The 18,575-nt window shown below is 55.4% G+C and overlaps 2 protein-coding genes across 2 annotated transcripts in view; both read left to right on the top strand.

The window, feature by feature from the left end:
* LOC311202930 (butyrophilin subfamily 1 member A1-like) overlaps positions 1-18,575 on the top strand; it is a gene marked incomplete at both ends in the record, with an annotated part of 517,675 nt that overhangs the window by 326,620 nt on the left and 172,480 nt on the right. The window lies entirely within an intron of this gene.
* Positions 6,679-18,575, top strand: part of LOC311202788 (class I histocompatibility antigen, F10 alpha chain-like) — a gene marked incomplete at its 5' end in the record, with an annotated part of 115,865 nt that continues 103,968 nt past the window's right edge. The window contains 5 exons of the mRNA XM_084277434.1: positions 6,679-6,742; positions 7,233-7,496; positions 8,215-8,490; positions 8,567-8,839; positions 8,921-9,025. Of these exons, the coding sequence (XP_084133560.1) occupies positions 6,679-6,742; positions 7,233-7,496; positions 8,215-8,490; positions 8,567-8,839; positions 8,921-9,025 (982 nt within the window). The remainder of the gene's footprint in view (positions 6,743-7,232; positions 7,497-8,214; positions 8,491-8,566; positions 8,840-8,920; positions 9,026-18,575) is intronic.

Raw genomic sequence — 18,575 nt, 5'->3', positions numbered from 1 at the left:
CCCTGCTCTCTGCTGCCAAAGGCATCCAGAAAAATGCAGTAGTGATATCAACTGGGGCATCCCACTGCACTGCCTCTGACTCCAGTTCCTGCTGGAGCTCCAGCATGTCCAGTACAGCAGTGCTCGTGGGCAGGGTGACTCCATCCAGCCCACGAAAGGCTGCTGTCAGCCTCCACTCTCCACTGGACTTCACACTGTTCTTAACAGAGGAAGCTCTCTGTGCCCACACACATCAAGGATCTGAGTCCAAGCCAGTGCAGAACACCCTGTGCCCAATGTGAGCAGGGGGTACCCAGGCTGGGTCTCACCTCACCGGTACCGAGGGATCAGCACCCAGAGCCCAGGGGGACAGGAGGGCAGGGCTGCTGCCCAGAGCTGGCTTGGTGGGCACAGCTCCGGCAGCGCTCGGCAGGGCCCCAGCCACGGGACACGGGGAAAGCTGGGAACTCCGAGCGGGTCGGTGCGGTGTGATATGAGGAGGACACGGGCACAGCCTGGATACTCCCCGCTGCTGGTGCAGGGGCTGAGCCCATCCCAGGGTCAGACTGTTCACCCTGGGGGAGCTGGGGGTAGCCAGGCAAAGCAGCTCCTGCCAGGACGCTGCCCAGAAGGGCTCCCAACTCCCACTGACTTGGCATGGCTGAGCCACAGCGGGAAGTGGGGAGTCACAAGCACCAGTTCGCAATGGGCAGCGGGGAAAAGGAGGGGGGACACGGGGAGCACTGAGGGCTCGTGGAACCTAAACCTCGAGAAACAGACCCCACAGCCTTCCACACACACATCCCCACCGTTGCCCACATGCTCAATGTACACCAAATGCACAGCAGCAACACACACCAGAGCAGCAAGAGCCCATCCTCAAGGTGGGCACAGGGGAAGGACAAGGGCTGGAGGGACAAACAAAATGAGCGTTACGACTCAGCAAAGTGCAGTCACCTTTGGGCAGAGGCAGGAGCTGCTGGTAGAAATGCAATCCCTCAAGAGGGACCTTCTGTTTCACTTGCAGCAGATCTGTGCTCAGAGGCTCACAGTTTCCGTTTGTGTAAAACCCAGTTTAAAACCACCTTCTATGTTCAACAACCATTCTCTTTGTGGTTTTTTGTTGGTTTTGTGGCGGTTTTTTTCCTGTGTAACTGTCCTGCCCTGTTGTGTAAGGTTCTGTGACAGTTGCTAATTCCTTACAATTAGAGTTAATGTTGATCTTGCAGTGTGTGTAGTGCTGTGTTTGGGATTTTGGGTATTGGTACCACCCTGATGGTTTAATGCATAGAATCATAGAATGTCCTTTTTAAAGCCATGCAATTCTTTTGTCCCTTTCATAGAATCATAGAATGGTCTGGGTTGGAAGGGACCCCAAGGATCACAGAGCTCCAACCCCCCTGCCACAGGCAGGGGCCACTACCTCAGGCCTGGATCTACACAAGGTTGCCCAGGGTCCCATCCAACCTGGCCTTGAACACTTCCAGGGACGGGGCATCCACTACCTCTCTGGGCAGCCTGTTCCAGCCCCTCACCACTCTCTCTGTAAAAAACTTCCCCCCAATATCTAATCTAAACCTTAATCCATCCCCCTTGTCCTGCCATTGTCTATCCTTTTAAAAAGTTGAATCCTCTCCTGCTTATAAGCTCCCTTCAGGGACTGGAAGGCTGCAATGAGATCCCCCCACAGCCTTCTCTTCTCCAGCCAGCTGGGTGCTGGCTTCAGGCAATTACCACCCAGCACCCGTCTCTGCACAGACTAAATCCAGTCCCTCTGCTCTGTGTGTGTGTTGGTGTCCTGCACAGTGGGTCACGATCTGGCTTTTGGGACAGCCATGGGTCTTGCTTGCCAGCACACGGTGTCCCCTGATGCCTGTTTTCTGTCTGCATCCTTCCACGCCACACAATCCTGTTGGGATCAAGCCTGAGGTGTCTTTCCCTCCTGCCCTTCTGAGCTGGACACTCAGTACAGGTGACGGCAGCTCGTGGCTGGTTTAGGGACTGGGCTCTGTGCCTGAAAGCCTCTTTGTACCAGAGCAGCTTCAGGGGCAGCAGAAGAGGAAACTCTTGAGCAGGGAAAGAATTTCCCAGCCTGGGGCTCTCAGAAAGCCATATTTAGCAATATTGATCACTGTGGCTGCTGCTGCTGTGGGATTTGGTTCTGCAGCGAAACTGAGAGTGGTGGTGTTGGATGGGGATGTGGTGGGTTTGGATGTGGGTGGCTTGGGTTTGGTTTTAATGGGTTGGGTTGAGCAGGATAGGGATGGGATATGGCTTTGAGTGGAGTCCAGGCTTGGCTGAGCCCTCTGGGGTATGGGAAGGGGGATGCAGTGCACAGGAAGGGGCTTGAGCTGTGGGATCAGAGAACAAAGTGAAGCCTGGGCACCAAGGGCTCAGAGCCGGTCCAGACTGGGGATGGGACCCAACTTCTGCACTGACCCTGGGGGCTTGTGAGCCCTGCTTCTGCCTCCCAACCCTCTTCTGCCCTTCCCAGCCCCCCCCTCAGAGCTGCGTACAGCTCACTGAAAACCTGTGGGACAATGGGCCTCACCTTGGACCCCCTCACAGGTCTGGGTATGGATGCTGGGACCCGCCATACCCACAGGTGGCCAATGTGGGATGGGGTGGGGATGGGGTGAGGTGTGTTGGGTTGGGATTAGATTGGATGGGTTGTATTGGGATGCAGTGGGATAGGATGTGATAGGATGCTGCTGTGAGATGGGTGCTGTGGTGGAGGAGACATAAAGGGCCTAGAGAGGGGTGGGGGAGACAGGGAAGAGTCTGAGGCTGCAGGAACCAAGAACTATGTGGAGTCCAGGAACCCAGCTGCTCAGAGCCTGTGCCAATGCTTGGAGCCACTCCTGGTGATGCTGTCGCCACCACACAGGTAATTGACAAAGAATGGCCAGGGCTGGGACCCTCCTGCTTCACTGAGCTGGGGAGTTTGCAGGTCCTCCAGATGACATCCCATCCCTCTGGCATGTCGACCCTCCACTCAGCTTGGTGTCATCTGCACTTGATCCCACTGTCGATGTCATTGATGAAGATATTAAACACCACTGGTCCCAGTACAGGACCCAGTTATGGGTCCAGGAGAGGAATGGGCAAGGTGGAAAGTTGACTCCCATTGAGTTTCTGGGGCAGTTGGGTGGATGAGGAAGGCTTTGCACTTTGGTTCAAGTGTATTTAGAGTTGCTGGGTCATAAGATAAAGGACAGGGGTGGCTACAGGGATGCCGCTGTCCCACTGGGAGGGAGGGCTGTGGGGTTTGGGCACTGACTGCTCAGCATGGCTCATGCATTGGGAACCTGATAGAGGGGAACATCCAGGTTCTACTTTAGAGGCTAAAAAGCAGAATTTCAGCTCCTTGCCTGGCAGTGGGGCCTCAAATCCTGCCCACAGATGTAAATCTGCACCTCAAAGCCAGCAGAGGATGGGGTTTTAAAGCAGCCTGGTGCATCCGGCAGCTCCTGAGCACCCGGTGAGCAACTTCCCTTTCCACAGGAGATTTGTATTTCCTGCCCTGTAGAGTCAGTAACGGATTTGCAATAACTCCTGGGGAGGGGCAGTGGGTCAGAGCAGGGGCTGCACTGGGGAGCTGTGTGGTCCCATCCTGTCCTTGAGGACCAGTTTTTTCCACTGTCAGGGTGCTCGTGCAGGGGGTTTGGGAGATATTGGATCCCTCTTTAGCATGGAGAGCCCTTCTTTGCCATCCCAGCTGGGGCACCTGTGACCCCTATTGCCCTTCTCTATCTTCCCCTTCCTCCTGTCCAGCACAACCAGATCTGCGGCTTTTAAGGAGCCCTGGGGATCCAGGGACACCACATCTGATGGGGACAGGAGTGGCCAGAGTATCAGGGGCAGAGCTCAGAGCTCAGCGGGTTTCACCACCCTGGGGCCAGGATGTGCCCCACAGGGCAGGAGATGGGACATCTTCCTCCTAGACATCCCATCCTTGGGAAGCACCAGCAGGGCCATGGCCAAGCTCCATCCCATGGAAACGGGCACTGGTGGGGCTGCAGCCCCTGCGCAGAGGGGCAGGATGGGGAGGCAGTGGCTGTGTTCAGGCAGCCCCTGGGGTTTCGTGGGGGAGACTTTCTCCTGTCCTTCAGCCAGCTGGTGGTGATGGGCTGTGAGAAGAATCTGTAAGCACAGCAGTGCAAGGTCAGGATCCCCTCACCTTTCCTCTCCAGCATGGCCTGCCCGTAGCTCATGTATTTGCTCAGCCACTCAGAGCAGGTGTTCTCCAGGTAGTGCTTCATGTGCTCAGTGACAGTCCTGTCCACCTCCTACTTCCTCTTGGTGATTTGTGCTGCTGCATCTGCCACAGTGAATGTCATCCTGTCCATGTCGAAGGCAATGAAGTCCCTCCCATCGCAGGGAATTTGCCAATACCCCCTGGTGCTATTGTCCTCCAGGAGGTCACAGCTGACTCTGCTCTGCAGTGTGTGAGCCCCCTCAGTGAAATGGGGCTGAGGGGCTGCTGCAGCCCTGGGCCTTCAGTGGGGCAAGGACCCCGGTAGCACCCCCCCACTCCAGCCCTGTGTGAGGCCTGGGGAATCGGGCACTGAAACAAGAGCTGCCCCCACCCTGCCCAGGGCCCACAGCACTCAGGGCATCATGTAAAGCTGTGACACAGACAAACTGAACCCAGGGTGTGGGAGCCTCTCTGGTTCTGTGGTCTCGACTGCCATGGGGACCATGAAGGCTTTGAACATCCAGCCCACCACCAGCTGTTGGAGTGCCAGGAGGAGCTGTGCTTCCAGCTTAATAACTGCCTCCCCTTTCTCAGAGACAGGGCAGGATGAGAAGCTGACATGTCCTTGACTGCTTAGCAACAACTAAACCAGTAGGGTGGTTACATCACTCTAAATCCCTAACACAGCCCTACACTCACTGCAAGATTAACATTAACTCTAACCCTGTTGAAAACGGGAGAGCAGCTGTCACAGAACCTCACACAACAGGGCAGGACAGTGAGACAGGAAAAAGAAAAAAGAAAATAAAACAACAAAACCCCCACCTGAAACCTCTCTGGCTCTAACAGACGTTAACGACCCACTGGTTCAGGGTGTTGCTCAGGATGTCAGTACTACACAATTGACTCAGAGCTCCTAAGATTTATGCTTGATGACTCAAAGAGCACATAAGCACTCACCGATGGGAGATGAGGTCTGTCAGTCTCTGCAGAAGGTTTTGGGGAGGTCAGTGCTGCTGATGTGCGTTTGGTGTACGTTGCAGATGTGAGCAGTTGTGGGGATGTGCGTGAAGGAGGCTTTGGGGTGTGTTTCTCTAGGTTTCGGTTCCACGAGCCCTCACCACTCCCCGTGTCTCCTCCTCCTTTTCCCTAGTGCCCACTGGGAGCTGCCGCTTGTGACTCCCCACTTCCCGCTGTGTCTCGGTCAGTGGGAGTCAGGAGCCCTTCTGGGTAGCGTCCAGGGCTGGGGCCCTGCCGAGCGCTGCCGGAGCTGTGCCCACCGAGCCAGCTCTGGGATGGATGGGCAGCAGCCCTGCCCTCCTGCCCCCCTGGGCTCTGGACGCTCGTCCCTGGGTACTGGCGAGGTGAGACCCAGCCTGGGTACCCCCTGCTCAGGTGGGCACAGGGTGTTCTGCACTGGCTTGGACTCAGACCCTTGATGTGTGCGGGCACAGAGAGCTTCCTCTGTTAAGAACAGTGTGAAGTCCAGTGGAGAGTGGAGGCTGACAGCAGGCTGTTGTGGGCTGGATGGAGTCACCCTGCCCACGAGTGCTGCTGTGCTGGACATGCTGGAGCTCCAGCAGGAACTGGAGTCAGAGGCAGCGCAGTGGGACACCCCAGTTGATATCGCTACTGCATTTTTCTGGATGCCTTTGGCAGCAGAGAGCAGGGCACAGTTTTCTGTCCCTGGGAGGGTGCCCAGTCCACCTGGAATCGACTGCCCCAGGGGTGGAAACACAGCCCCACCCTCTGCCATGGGCTGACCCCAACTGTGCTGGAAGGGGTGAAGCCCCAGAACACCTGCAGTACGCTGATGACATCATCATATGGGGCTGGAGAGCAGAGGAATTCTCTGAGACAGGGCAGAAGATAGTCCAGATCCTTCTGCAAGGTGGTTTTGCTGGTTTGAACTGGGAAGTTGATGGACCTGTGCAGGAGATGCAGTACAAGCAGTGCCAGGCAGGAGCACTGCCAGGTCCCAGGCACACTGGGTACAGGTGATGGTGGACACGAGCAACCCAGGGCAGGAGGGACAGCAGGGACAAGGGACAGCTAGCCCAAGCCCTGAGGGTGCCCACGCTCCCTGGGAGGTTTTTATCCTTGTCCCATCTGTTTCACCCACAAACCCACATGGTGTCAGAGCCGGGTGGGGGAGTCAAGGGGCACCGGATGCCTGGGTCCCCCTGGCACAGACAAGTCTGGGGAGTCTCAGGGTGTCCCAGGGTTGGGGATGAGAGCAGCGCTGGTGTGGGGGGAAGAACTGTGATTCGGGGTGCCTAGGGGTGACCCCAGCGAAGTGGGGCTGTGGGGGGGTCTGGGACCCTGAGGGGGTGGGGGGGCTAAGCGGTTCCGTGGGGGAGTTACTGGTAAGAGTCTCTGGCTGCCATTGGTGGGCGGGTGGTGGCTCAGCCAATTGCGGGTCTCAGGGCGGGGCTGGCAGCGAGGTTTGTCCTGGAGCGGGGCTCCTTTGGCTCAGAACATCTGGGACCCGGAGCGGAGGGATGGGGCTGGACCGGGCACTGGGGCTGCTTCTGCTGCTGAGGGTCCTCGGCTGGGCGGCGTGTGGTAAGTGCAGGTGGGTCCCGGGAACCCCCCTGGACCCAGTTTCTTGATAACGGTTCTCCATTCCTTGCACACTGGACCACCCCGGGGGAAAAGAGACCCCCAGTCACTCTCCCCAGAGAATTGGTGCCGCCTTGGAACACTCCCCTTCCATCCTCTTCCATCCCTTTCCATCCCCTTCCCAGACACTCCCACAGATCAGTTTTTCCTTGATGCCAGAGACCCCCTTGGACCCCCTTCCTGGGCACCTCGGGTCCTTCACTGACATGGCCCCCCTTTCCTCATCACCAGGACCCCCCAGCTTCCCTTCATGGGAAGCAGAACCCCATCCTGGACACAGATTCCCCCACCAGACACTTCCCCTTGAAGCTGCCCCCCCAGCCCCCAATCTGCTGCACTGGGACCCCCACCCTGTCTCACCACCCACTTCTGAACTGTGGACACCCTCACCCAGCAACCCCCCCAACAGTCACTGTTCCCCGTGTCCCCACAGAGCTCCACTCCCTGCGCTACTTCGACACTGCGGTGTCAGAGCCCAGCCTGGGGGTGCCTGAGTTTGTGTTCATGGGGTACGTGGATGGGAACCTCATTGTGCGCTACGACAGCGAGAAGGGGAGGGCGGTGCCCCGGGCAGACTGGATGGCGGCCAACCTGGGCCAGCAGTACTGGGACCAGGAGACCCAGGTGGGACAGAACAATCAGGAGATTTACACTGTGAACCTGGACACACTGCAGAGCCGCTACAACCAGAGTGAGGGTGAGTGTGGGCTGGGAAGGGGCTCTGTGGGATGGGAGATCTCCATCCCCTCCTCCCCCATGAAGATGCTACCCTTCCCCATGCTACTGACCTACTGACATGCCGATCCTTCCCAGCCCAGCGCTGCTGTCAGAGAGCTCCCAGTCCTCCTGTCCCCCAGCATGAGGGGTGTCAGCTGCCTGTCCCAACCCCACAGTCCTTGCGATCCCTTGTCCCAGAGCCAGAGAGGGTTCTGGATGCCTCACCAAATACATTCCAGCCTCCCATTCACCATGCCCAGCACCCCATCCCAGGCCTGGCTGCCCCATCCCAGCCTGTCCCCATGGCAGTGGAGATCTTCAAAACGCACTTTGTCTTAGCCCCTCACCCTTCCTTTGAAACTTTGTACCCTCTACTGCAGACCCAGAGGGGCTTCCACAATTCATCCGATCTCTTATTCACCCCTACCAGAATTCAGGACGCTGTCCCATCCCTTTGCTGTCACAGGGTGCTGTGGGGCTGGCTGCCAGCCTGGTGCACAGGGCATCTGTGTCACAGCTTTACATGATGCCCAAGTGCTGTGGGCCCTGGGCAGGGTGGGTGCAACACTCGTGTCAGTGCCTGATTCCCTCAGTCCTCACACAGGGCTGGAGCATGGGGTGCTGCCGAGGGGCCTTGCCCCACTGAAGGCCCAGGGCTGCAGCAGCCCCTCAGCCCCATCTCCCCGGTTGTGTTTCAGGGGCTCACACACTGCAGCACATGCACGGCTGTGACCTCCTGGAGGATGGCAGCACCAGGGGGTATCTGCAGTTTGCCTACGATGGGAGGGACTTCATTGCCTTCGACATGGACACGATGACGTTCACTGCAGCAGATGCAGCAGCACAAATCACCAAGAGGAAGTGGGAGGTAGACAGGACTGTCGCTGAACACATGAAGCACTACCTGGAGAACACCTGTACCACGTGGCTGAGGCAATACGTGAGCTATGGGCAGGCCGTGCTGGAGAGGAAAGGTGAGGGGAGATGGGGACCCTGGGGAGGGGCCAGCGTGGATGTGTGTGCCAGCCCTCACTGCCACCCCCTCCCCAGAGCCCCCCACGGTCCGGGTGTCTAAGCAGGAGACCCAGGGGATCCTGACCTTGCACTGCCGCGCTTACGGCTTCTACCCACGGCCCATCACCATCAGCTGGCTGAAGGATGGTGAGGTCAGGGACCACAAGACTGAGCAGGGCAGCATCGTGCCCAACAGCGACGGCACCTACTACACCTGGGTGTCCATCGAGGCCCCTCCTGGGGAGCAGGACAAGTACCGGTGCCATGTGGAGCACGCCAGCCTGGGCGAGCCAGGGGTCTTTGTGTGGGGTGAGTCTGGTGGCCTTGGGCACATGAAAGAGTGGGCTGGGGGCTTCCCTTTCCCCTCCTCACCACCCTGTTTATCCCCAGAGTCAGAGTCCAACTCATCGACCATCGTGCCATGGGTGATTGTTCCCCTTGCCATCCTGGCTGTCATTGCCATCACTGGATTCATCATCTGGAAGCGCAGATCAGGTAAATCCCCAGGGTGTGGGAGGAATGCAGAGCCCGGGGGGCTGACAGGGGCTGTGGGCACAAGCTGCAGTGCTCTAGGAGGCCCCCAAGCCTGAGGGTTACACACAGTGGATGTTGATGCCTCTTCCCCTCTTCTCTTATCAGCACTGTGCCCACAGCGAGCATGATGTGGCAGCTCTCAGCTGTTTCTCCCCCATAGGCACGGATGGGAGCTCTGGCAGCTTGGCCAAAGGGATGACATGGGACTGGGGGAGGTGGATGGGGCAGGCCCAGCTCTCTGTGCTCCCCCTTGAGACCCATGGTCAGAGCAACACTGGGCTGCTGGTTGGGGACACTGAGACCACCATAGCAGAGGGCTGGGGACAGGGACTTTGACCTGGGTGACACTGTCTCTTCCTCCCATCCTTGCAGTGATCACAGTCTTACTGCTCCATGAGCGACCAGGGCATCTAGATGTGGCTCCTGCACTGTCACCGACTGGAGAGGCTGGGAGCTGCCTGCAGAGAGCTGATCACACTGTGCCAGCACATGGTGCTGTGCTGTTACAGCTTCTGGCTGGAGAAGAGCCACCAGTGTAGCACCACTTCATGTGCTTGTTTCCCAGCCTTGGATCATGGGCTGTGCTTGTTCTCCATGAGATAGAGCTGGGTTTCTTCCCAGCACCCCAGCATGGTGCCTTGTTTAGGACTGTTTTGGGTCTGGCTGAGGTGGAGTTCATTTCCCCCAGCAGCCCTGGCCGTGCTGTGCATTGGGAGTGAGCAGGGTGTTGGTACCAGCCCAGGGATTTGGCTGCTGGGAAGTGGGGCTGGCCCAGCATCCAGACTGTCTCTCCAGCATCCCGCTCATCAGTAGGCGGTGAGTGGGCAAGCCCTTGGGAAGGGACACAGCCAGGACAACTGACCCCAAAAACAATGTTCCAAACCCTGCGACATCTGCTTGGCCTTGCATGCTGAAAGGAGGATGAACAGGGGATGTTTATTACTGACCAAGCTTGTGTTCTGGAGCAGCCGCTGCGCGTACTGAAGCCCGGCTGCCCGGGATGTTGCTGATCTCCTGATGATGGGAAATAGCGAATGATTCTTCTGTTTTCCCTTTGCTTCTCCACATGGCTTTTGCTTTTGCCTTACTGAACTACCTTAGTCTTGGTCCCCACAGGTCTTTTTTCATCTTATTTTTCTTCTCTGAAGCTCAGGCACCTGATGCCACCGGTCATCACCCTGTGCCCACCTTGTGCAGGCACTTACCTTTTCAGCAGAAGGATGTGTGCACTCACCAACACCTCCTGCCTGTACTGCAGTCTCCTTCCTTACACCTTCTGTCTGTGTGGATGCATCATGAATCTTGGGACATATTTTCTCTGTTGGACACTGGTTTTTGCTCTCAGAAGAGTCCCCACCATTTTGGCAGAGACCCAGAGCACTTCCCTGGGCTGTGGACCTACAAGCAGACCTCGATCTCCCCTCTTTCAGTAGCAAACCATGGCCCTTGTCCTGCCACTCCGGGCCTTGGTAAAAGTCTCTCCCCATCTTTCTTGCTTCATGGGGAGCTGCAGCAGTCACAGCCAGGCAGCTGGGCCTGGTCATTGCTGCCTGGGCAGACCCCTATTACGTAGATGTCCATGAACTGTGTCCCTGGACAGCATCAGGACAAGGACCAAGGAGACCAGGTGGCTAAAATTGGACATGCTCAGACTGGGAAGGTCATTGTGAGCTGTTCGTAGTTCCATGGGCCTGTGTGACATGAGGGCTGAGACACCACGAACAGCTGGGCTCATGATGAAGAGTGGACCTGACCTGAGCACTGCAGCCATCGCCCAGGTCATGCATCATGGTTAATGATGCACCAGAATCGAGACAGTGAAGCTTCCTGGAGCAAAGGACAGTGGACATGAGCATCCCTCACCAGGGCCCAAGCGATGGCCACCCCCTGCCACTGTCCCCCGAGATCTGTATCCCCAGCTCGCCCACCTCTGTGTGAGATGGGGGTCAGCGTGGGGACACAAGGACAATGAGTTTGGGGGTCACCTCCTTCCTGTGTCATAGCGCCAGGGCAAGCAGGTGATAAAGGTGTGGGCACCCACCTGGGTGGCTGCCACTGTCACCTGTTCCCAGCTCCAGCTCTCCGGTCCATACGCGATGCTGCGTGGAGTGAGCGGGAGAAGAGACGCAGCTCCTGGGGGATGGCAGCCACATGCAGCAGAGGGGATGGCTGGGGACACAGCAGGGATGCCAGGGGGGATACGGTGAGGATATGGGAGGGGATGTGATGGGGACACAGGTGGGACAGGGCTGGGAACACGGCAGGGATGTGGCAAGGAGATGGTGGGGATGGGTGTGGCAGTACTGCTACCCTGAGGGAGCAGCAGCATTAAACACCAGCCGAGCGAGCTGGCAGCAAAGTCTTGTGCCTCTTGGTCTGGTTTGGTTTGAAATCGTTTGGAAGCAGCAGCGCTGAGGGACTGACAGGCTGACTCCTGTTCTTCCCTCTGCTGTCAGAGTGGATCCAAAGAATGTTTGTCAATAGGTGCTTTATAAATACATAAATAAATAGATAAATAAATAAATAAATAAACAAAGTGTCTATATTTCTATCCCCCCTCACTGCAGGAACATAGCAGGGGACTTGGCAGGGACATGGAAGGGAAAACTGAGGACACAGCAGGGATGCAGTGGTGACATGGCAGGAACACGATGGGGATGGGAACACAACGGGGATGCAGCTGGGCATGTGGGGGAGACATCTGGGGACACAGCAGGGATGTGTTTGGGACATGGTAGTGATGGCTGGGGACATTGCAGGGACATGATGGAGATGTCCCATGGGTATGACAGGGATAGCTGGGGATGCACTGAGGACGGTTACTGACACGGTGTGCTGGTGAGTCATGGTAGGGATGGGTGGTGACACCGGATGGCAGTGGGGACCCGTTGGGGATGGGTGGTGGCAACAGGTGGCAGTGAGGACCAGGGACAGGGGACAGGGGGACAGGGGGACATCGTGTGACAGGTGGTGGCAGCACCTGGCCATGCAGGTAGGCATGCTGGCAGTCAGTGATGGGGTGACAGTCCAGTAGCACCCTCCCGGTCCTCGGTGGTTGCAGGCACAGGACCAGGGACACCAGGGGGATCTTATTATTTCAGGTGAAGCCGTTTATTGGGTGAAATCCCACAGATTAGAGACATTTGTTACTGCAAACGTGGCAAGCTGAAAAACTGCTACTTGGTTACACATACTGTTCACACCCCACTGATTGGTTACTGATTATAACGAGTTCTGATAACCCATCTTATCACTAAATATCCTTAGTTTACCTTTGATGCCTAAAAGCATCCGCACACCGGCTGTGTGACCATCTTATTATGGCTGGTTCTTGACATGTTCCGGTACTCCCAAGTTCTTCCCATCACAACTCCTTGGTTTAGGGCAGCCTGTACCCCTGTCATCAAGGCCGCTGTGCTTTGGGAATGTGATTATTAAGTTCCTGTCAGCGTGAGTAACTTGTCCTGTCTCATGGGCACACGAGGACGTTGTCAGGGCCTATGTTTTGGGTGCAGAGAGCTAGGCCGCTGCCAGGCCTGCTGTCTTCCCTGACAATTCCCCCTGTTTGTATTTGTGTTACAGAAACTGCCTGTAGAGATCTCTGCAGGGCCCTTTGCAGAAAGCTCAACAAACATGGCAGGAAGAGTAAGACAACCACTACAACTGCTAAAATCAGCAATCCAGTTCTGGCCAGTGACAATACCCATCCCAACATTCCCCACCCATGAAACCAATTATCCAATCCAAAGAATCCATTTTCTTGATGCATCTGTTGTGTTTGATCTATCAATATCTGAATGCTGGCATGAATGGACTGAGAGTGGTCAGACAGGTTCCTGCAGCAAGTGCCATCAGAATCTTGACACCCGTGTCCGTGAGCCAGTGATAGGAAATCAGTTGCTGCAGGATTCTGTGAGGGGGCAGGTCTCACAGAATCCACATCCGTAGCCTCAGCTACCTTTGCTGTTGTATTTGTTTGCTTTGCCAGTCAGGAGTGTCAGGAGTGTCTGGGTGTAGGTAACAGCAGCTTCTCTTCTGGTACAGGCAGCCATTATTGTCAGTGACCTGAGGCTGTGTGGAAGTCACTATTTCACTAATTTACAGGCATATTTCAAAGACTGTTAAATAGTTCAATATTTCCCATAACAAAACTCAAGTCCACTGTGGCTGCACTTGGAACACTTGAGTTCAGTTCCTGGGATCAGGATCCCATCCTGGTTCATGCAGACTTGCTTTCTTCTGGATCCACAGCTTTATCCACTTGGCTGGTCCCCACTTGGTTCCCATATCTGTAATGACACAGGCAGATCTCCTTCCCCAAGTTAGTACCTGTAACTCCATTCCTTACTAACACCTGACACTGACTTTCTTTGACCCCTTCCAAACCTCCTTTTAAACCTACTCCATGTTTCACCATTGGAGGTGCCAAACTGTCCTGTGGCAGACTTAAATAATGTTTAGTTGATGAGCTGCAGAGATCTCCTTCTCTCCCCCTTTTTGTTTGTGAAGCAAACGCTTGAGAGTTTGATTCATACATTCCCCCATGGCCTGGCCTGTGAGCGAATGTGGTGTCCCTGTGACATGGGGAATGCCCCATAACTGGAAGAGGGTTTGTGTTGCCTGTGCTCTATATCCTGGGCCGTTGTTGGTTTTGATTTCAGGGGGTCCCCAAGTGCTGCTGTGGCGGAGCACACATGGCGTTGGACATGTTTACTGGATTCCCCCGTTTGTCCAATAGCCCCACACTGCCAGAGAAAAGGGATCTAGACAAACATGGACATACTTTTGCCCACTAAATTCTGGGAGGTGTGTAACGTCCATTTGCCAGACTTCTAGTGGGCCTGTGCCACGAGGATTGACACCAGGGGCAAGGCCACTGGGGAACTGCTGACAGTCCAGGCACGACTGTACAAGCCCTTTAGCCTCAGCAACTGACAGGTGGTGGTGTCGTTGAAGCTCCCTGGCAGATTGATGAAAGGATTCATGTGATCTCTGAGCCTGTGCACAGCGCTCTGCTGAGGGAGCAGCCCACGCTGGTGCTGCCAACCTGTCCGCTCTCTGATTGCCTCTGCCAGACCCTGAGTTAGTCCCGTGTGGCTGCCAATATGGGTAATAAAGAACTGATGCTGCTGGTTAGACAGGAGGAGCCAGAATTCCTTAAACAATCTATATAATCTCTCATCTGAAACCCCTTTCAATAGTGCCCGTTCCATTCGGGTCACTATTCCCACCACACACAGGGAGTCACAGACCAGATGAACCGGTTCGGCTTTCCGCTTGTCACACACTCTCACAACCGCCTGCAGCTCCAGCTGCTGATTGAGGCTTGGGCTCCTTTGGATAGCAAATCCTGCCATTTCCCATTCTCCTGCCATGGAATCACAGCCTTCTGAGCTCTTCCCCCTGCATCAGTGAACACTGGAACACCCCGAACCGCACACCCAGACAACAAGGGCTTTTCTTCTGTTGGACAGTTCTGTGCTGCTGTAGAGATTCTGTGTGGTGGGTAATGCACTTTCACTTCCCCTGTGTGGTTTAATAAAGCTATTTGCAGGGCAGTGCTGTTCCTCAAGGCCCAAGCTAAATACTCTGCTGTTGATGGAACAACAATAAATGTGGGTTCTGTTCCTGCAGTTTCTACTACGTGATTGTGGCCTTTTACACTGACCTGGGCTGTCGCCTCCAAACACAGAGTTACAGTTGCCTTTGGCTGCATGGGCAGGAACACCCATTCTAACAGCCTTAAGGGACCTTTGTCATTAGTCCACTGCATTATAACAGCAAACACATGTTCTGTCTGATTAACGACTGTGACTCCTATGTCCCACTCAGCATCCCATCAAAGGGTATATGTGGTTTTGATTTTGTTACTAATGACTTCCAGGGCCTTTTTAGCTTCTTCTGACAAGACTCTGGGTGCTCCTGCACCACCTCCTCCCTTTAGCAATGCCACTACAGGTTCCAGTGCCCTATTCGTAGTGCCACACAATGGTCTAACCCAGTTAGTATCTCCAAGCAGCTTTTGAGCATCATTTACCGTGCTGACCTCAGCTGGGATCTCAATCCTTTGGGGTGTTACGGTACTTTTATCAATCTGCCACCCCAGAGATTTCCACACTGGCTTCTTTTGAATTCTCTCTGGAGCAATCTGTAACCCCTTGCTTTTCAAATGCCCTGTCAACTCATGAATCAAACTGTCAATGTCCAAGTTTGTTCCCACAATCAGTACCTCATCCATGTGATGATAAAAGATGAGATCAGGATGGGCTCTTCGTACTGGAGCAAGTGCCCAGGCTACATGAGCCTGGCACACAGTGGGTGAATTTTTCATGCCTTGTGGGAGCACCACCCAATGACACCTTTCCATGGGTTCAGTTTTGTTTACAGTAGGGACTGGAAAGGCAAATTTTTCATCATCATCAGGGTGTAAGGGAATAGTGAAAAAACAATCCAAACGTCCCAATTTTTAGGTCTCACGTTTGGAGGTGGCAGACCGGGCTGCGAAGCTCCCGCATCTTCCATCACTTCACTGACTTTTCTTACCTCGTGCACCAAGCGCCATCTCCCGTCCTGTTCAGGGATGGTAAAAATAGGCGAATTCCATGGGCTTGGGGAGGGCTGGATGTGTCCCTTGGCCAGTTGCTCCTCTATTCAATCTTGGAAGTGGGCAAGTTTTTCTTTAGGAAGCGGCCATCGCTCGACCCAAACGGGGGGTTGTGTTTCCCAGGTGAATTTTCAAGGAAGCTGCCCACTTTCAATGGTCGCCATCCAAACTCCTTCAGCTCTGTGCCCAGCCTTGCTCTTAGTGGATAAACGCATCCCTGAGCCTGGGGCACATCCCAACAAATGCTGCCAACCGATTCCTCAGGAGACAGTGATTTCTGGGGGAGTTGGGTGGGAGGTGTGGATGGCAGCGGTGGGTGTAGAGACCAAGTGGGTGGGTCCCTGATCCGATGGCTGACAAGGCAGATTCTGGCCAGGCGGCTTCTGGACCGTCTCTGTAGGGCTTTTGTCCGTGTGCACAGGCTCCTTGTCACTGTCCATGGGCTCAGGAGGTGCCGTGGGGACAACACTGACCGGTGCTTTAGTCTGTGTTTCTTTGTATTCATAGTCTTGGGGTGGGGGGCTGGGCAGTCCTGGGACTGGGGGCTCAAACCCTTTCCCAGCAGGCCGTGCCGTTGCCGCCAGAGCTTTAGCAGCCCCCGTGGCATCTGTCTGCTCCGCTTTCATGTCCTCCAGTGTGGACATCACAAGTTTCCCAGCAGCAGCAACTCTCTTGACCTTCTTGTCTCCCCTACAGACTGCATCCCATAATTTATCCCCCAGGCCTTTACCAGGTGTTTACACTGAGCACTAAGTGCAGTTGGAGTGAAACTCCATGGTCACGACACCCCCGCAGCAGATGCTCCAGCGTCACCTCATCCCATTTTATGCCTCTTTGAAAGGGTTTTTGCTCAAATCCTGCCCATGGCCCTTTCCTCACTGGATAACTCATTCCCCACAGCTGTGACAGCCGCTCACCTTCTCAGCCGTACTGCTGCAGGGTGTTGTTCTCTCTTCTCTCCATCGTCCTTAAGCGCTGTCTGGTTGCTGCAGGGATTGTTTCCAGCTGCTCTTTTCCTCTGGAGTTTCACTGGGTTCTTCAGTCGTGGGATCAGGAGCTCGTCGGTCGCAGGTTCAGGTCGTGTCGGTCGATCTCGGGATCACGTCGGGGTCACCATTTGTGGAGACCAGCAGAGAGCAACACCCAGTTCGATATGAATTTCAGGTGAAGCCGTTTATTGGGTGAAATCCCACAGATTAGAGACATTTGTTACTGCAAACGCGGCAAGCTGAAAAACTGCTACTTGGTTACACACACTGTTGACACCCCACTGATTGGTCAGTGATTATAACGAGTTCTGATAACCCATCTTATCGCTAAATATCCTTAGTTTACCTTTGATGCCTAAAAGCATCCGCACACCGGCTGTTTGACCATCTTATTGTGGCTGGTTCTGGGAAGGAAGAAGCTGGGTGCTGCTCGGGGAGGACAGCGGCCAGAGCAGCGGCTGGAGAGGGGCGTGTCCATGCAAATCGCGAGCAGCGGGGCGCGCACGGGCTGCTGGGAGTGCTCGGTGCGGAGCTCTCCGCCGGTTTCCCGGAGCCGGGAGCAGCAGATCCCGGCGGAAAGAGGCGGGATAGGCAGGGGAATGCGAATGCGAGCGGGATGTGGGGATGTTTTGGGGCCGCTGTGGAGCATCCGTGAGTTGTGTGAGTGTCGGCGGGGCTGTGTGGAGGTGCTGGGTGTTCTGCAATCATCGCTTCTCGGCCTTTTGGCTAAGATGAAGTGTAGTATCTGTTCTTATCAGTTTAATATCTGATACGTCCTCGATGAGAGGACTTTATATTAAACGGATTTTTGGGTTTGGGAGTTGGACCCGGAGCTTGCTCCCTCCGCTCCGCGCATCGTCCCGGTATTGCAGTGCCTCCGGGAGCGGTGCACCCCGAGATGGTCAAAGACAGACGGATCTCGGCTCTTTCTTTCCTTTCCTGGAGTTTCCCTTGACCAGGGACATCGCGATCCCTTCCCCCCTGAGGGATGCGAATTCCCTGGAGCGGGGTCCCGGGGTGGGGGATAAACCCGGCTTCCTGCCTGTCTGGAAACAGACCGTCTGTCTGCTGACAGATGGTCCCTGTCTGTCCCCACAGTGATCTGAGTAGGGGGCTCCTCCTCATCCATCCCAAGAACTACCTTCCTGCTGATGCTTCCTCCTTATCCGTCCCAGGTGCCACCTGCCTTGGGCTGCTGGGGTCACGAGTCACAACCTTGATCCAATTTATTATGTTCTCCTTATCAGCTTTCCCTCCAAGCATCTTGCAATAGTTAGTAATTGAATTTACTCTTATTGATGTGTTAGTTATTATAAATGCGATTTCTTATGCTCCCTTATATACGTTGTCCCCCCCGCATCAAACGTTCCAGTGCCTTGGGAACAGCCTGTGCAGTTTGCTCTGTCCCCAGATCACAAACGTTCCCTTCACACCCTGAGCTCCTCAGCTCCTGTTTTAATTCTTTCTCTCCCTCCCTTCTGCCAGGATGTTCAGCAAGGAGAGAAGAAGATGGACAAACAGCTGCTCCAACAAGGGAAGGGAGAATGGCCTGGAAGCCCGGCTGATCCGCTGCCCACCAGCGCCAACAAGTCACGACAGGGAGAATAAGCCCTGCCTTTGTGGTGGGGACTTTGTAGCTGGTGTAAATGGGGCTGGGGGCTTCACCTGCTCTGTGCTAAGAGAGGCAGCATCTAGTTCTAGTGCTGGCAGCCTGACTTGAAGGCAGGAGATCCCCAGCGCCGGCTGTTCAAAGGGATCGATCCTCCTCCCGTCTGACACGGAGGAGTTTTGCCTCGGTGGGGAATCCTGTTCTCCCCGGGAAGGAGAAACGTGAGGGAAACACAGGGGGTGCCGGGATTCTCGGGGTGGAAACCCGGGCGCACCCCGAGAAGCCTCAGCCCGGCTGCCCGCGCAGCTC

This window comes from Gallinula chloropus, assembly GCF_964237585.1.
Source record: "Gallinula chloropus genome assembly, chromosome: 32".
Classification (NCBI taxonomy): domain Eukaryota; kingdom Metazoa; phylum Chordata; class Aves; order Gruiformes; family Rallidae; genus Gallinula; species Gallinula chloropus.
The sequence above is the reverse complement of the archived record's forward strand: the minus strand, read 5'-3'. Positions and strand labels throughout refer to the sequence as shown.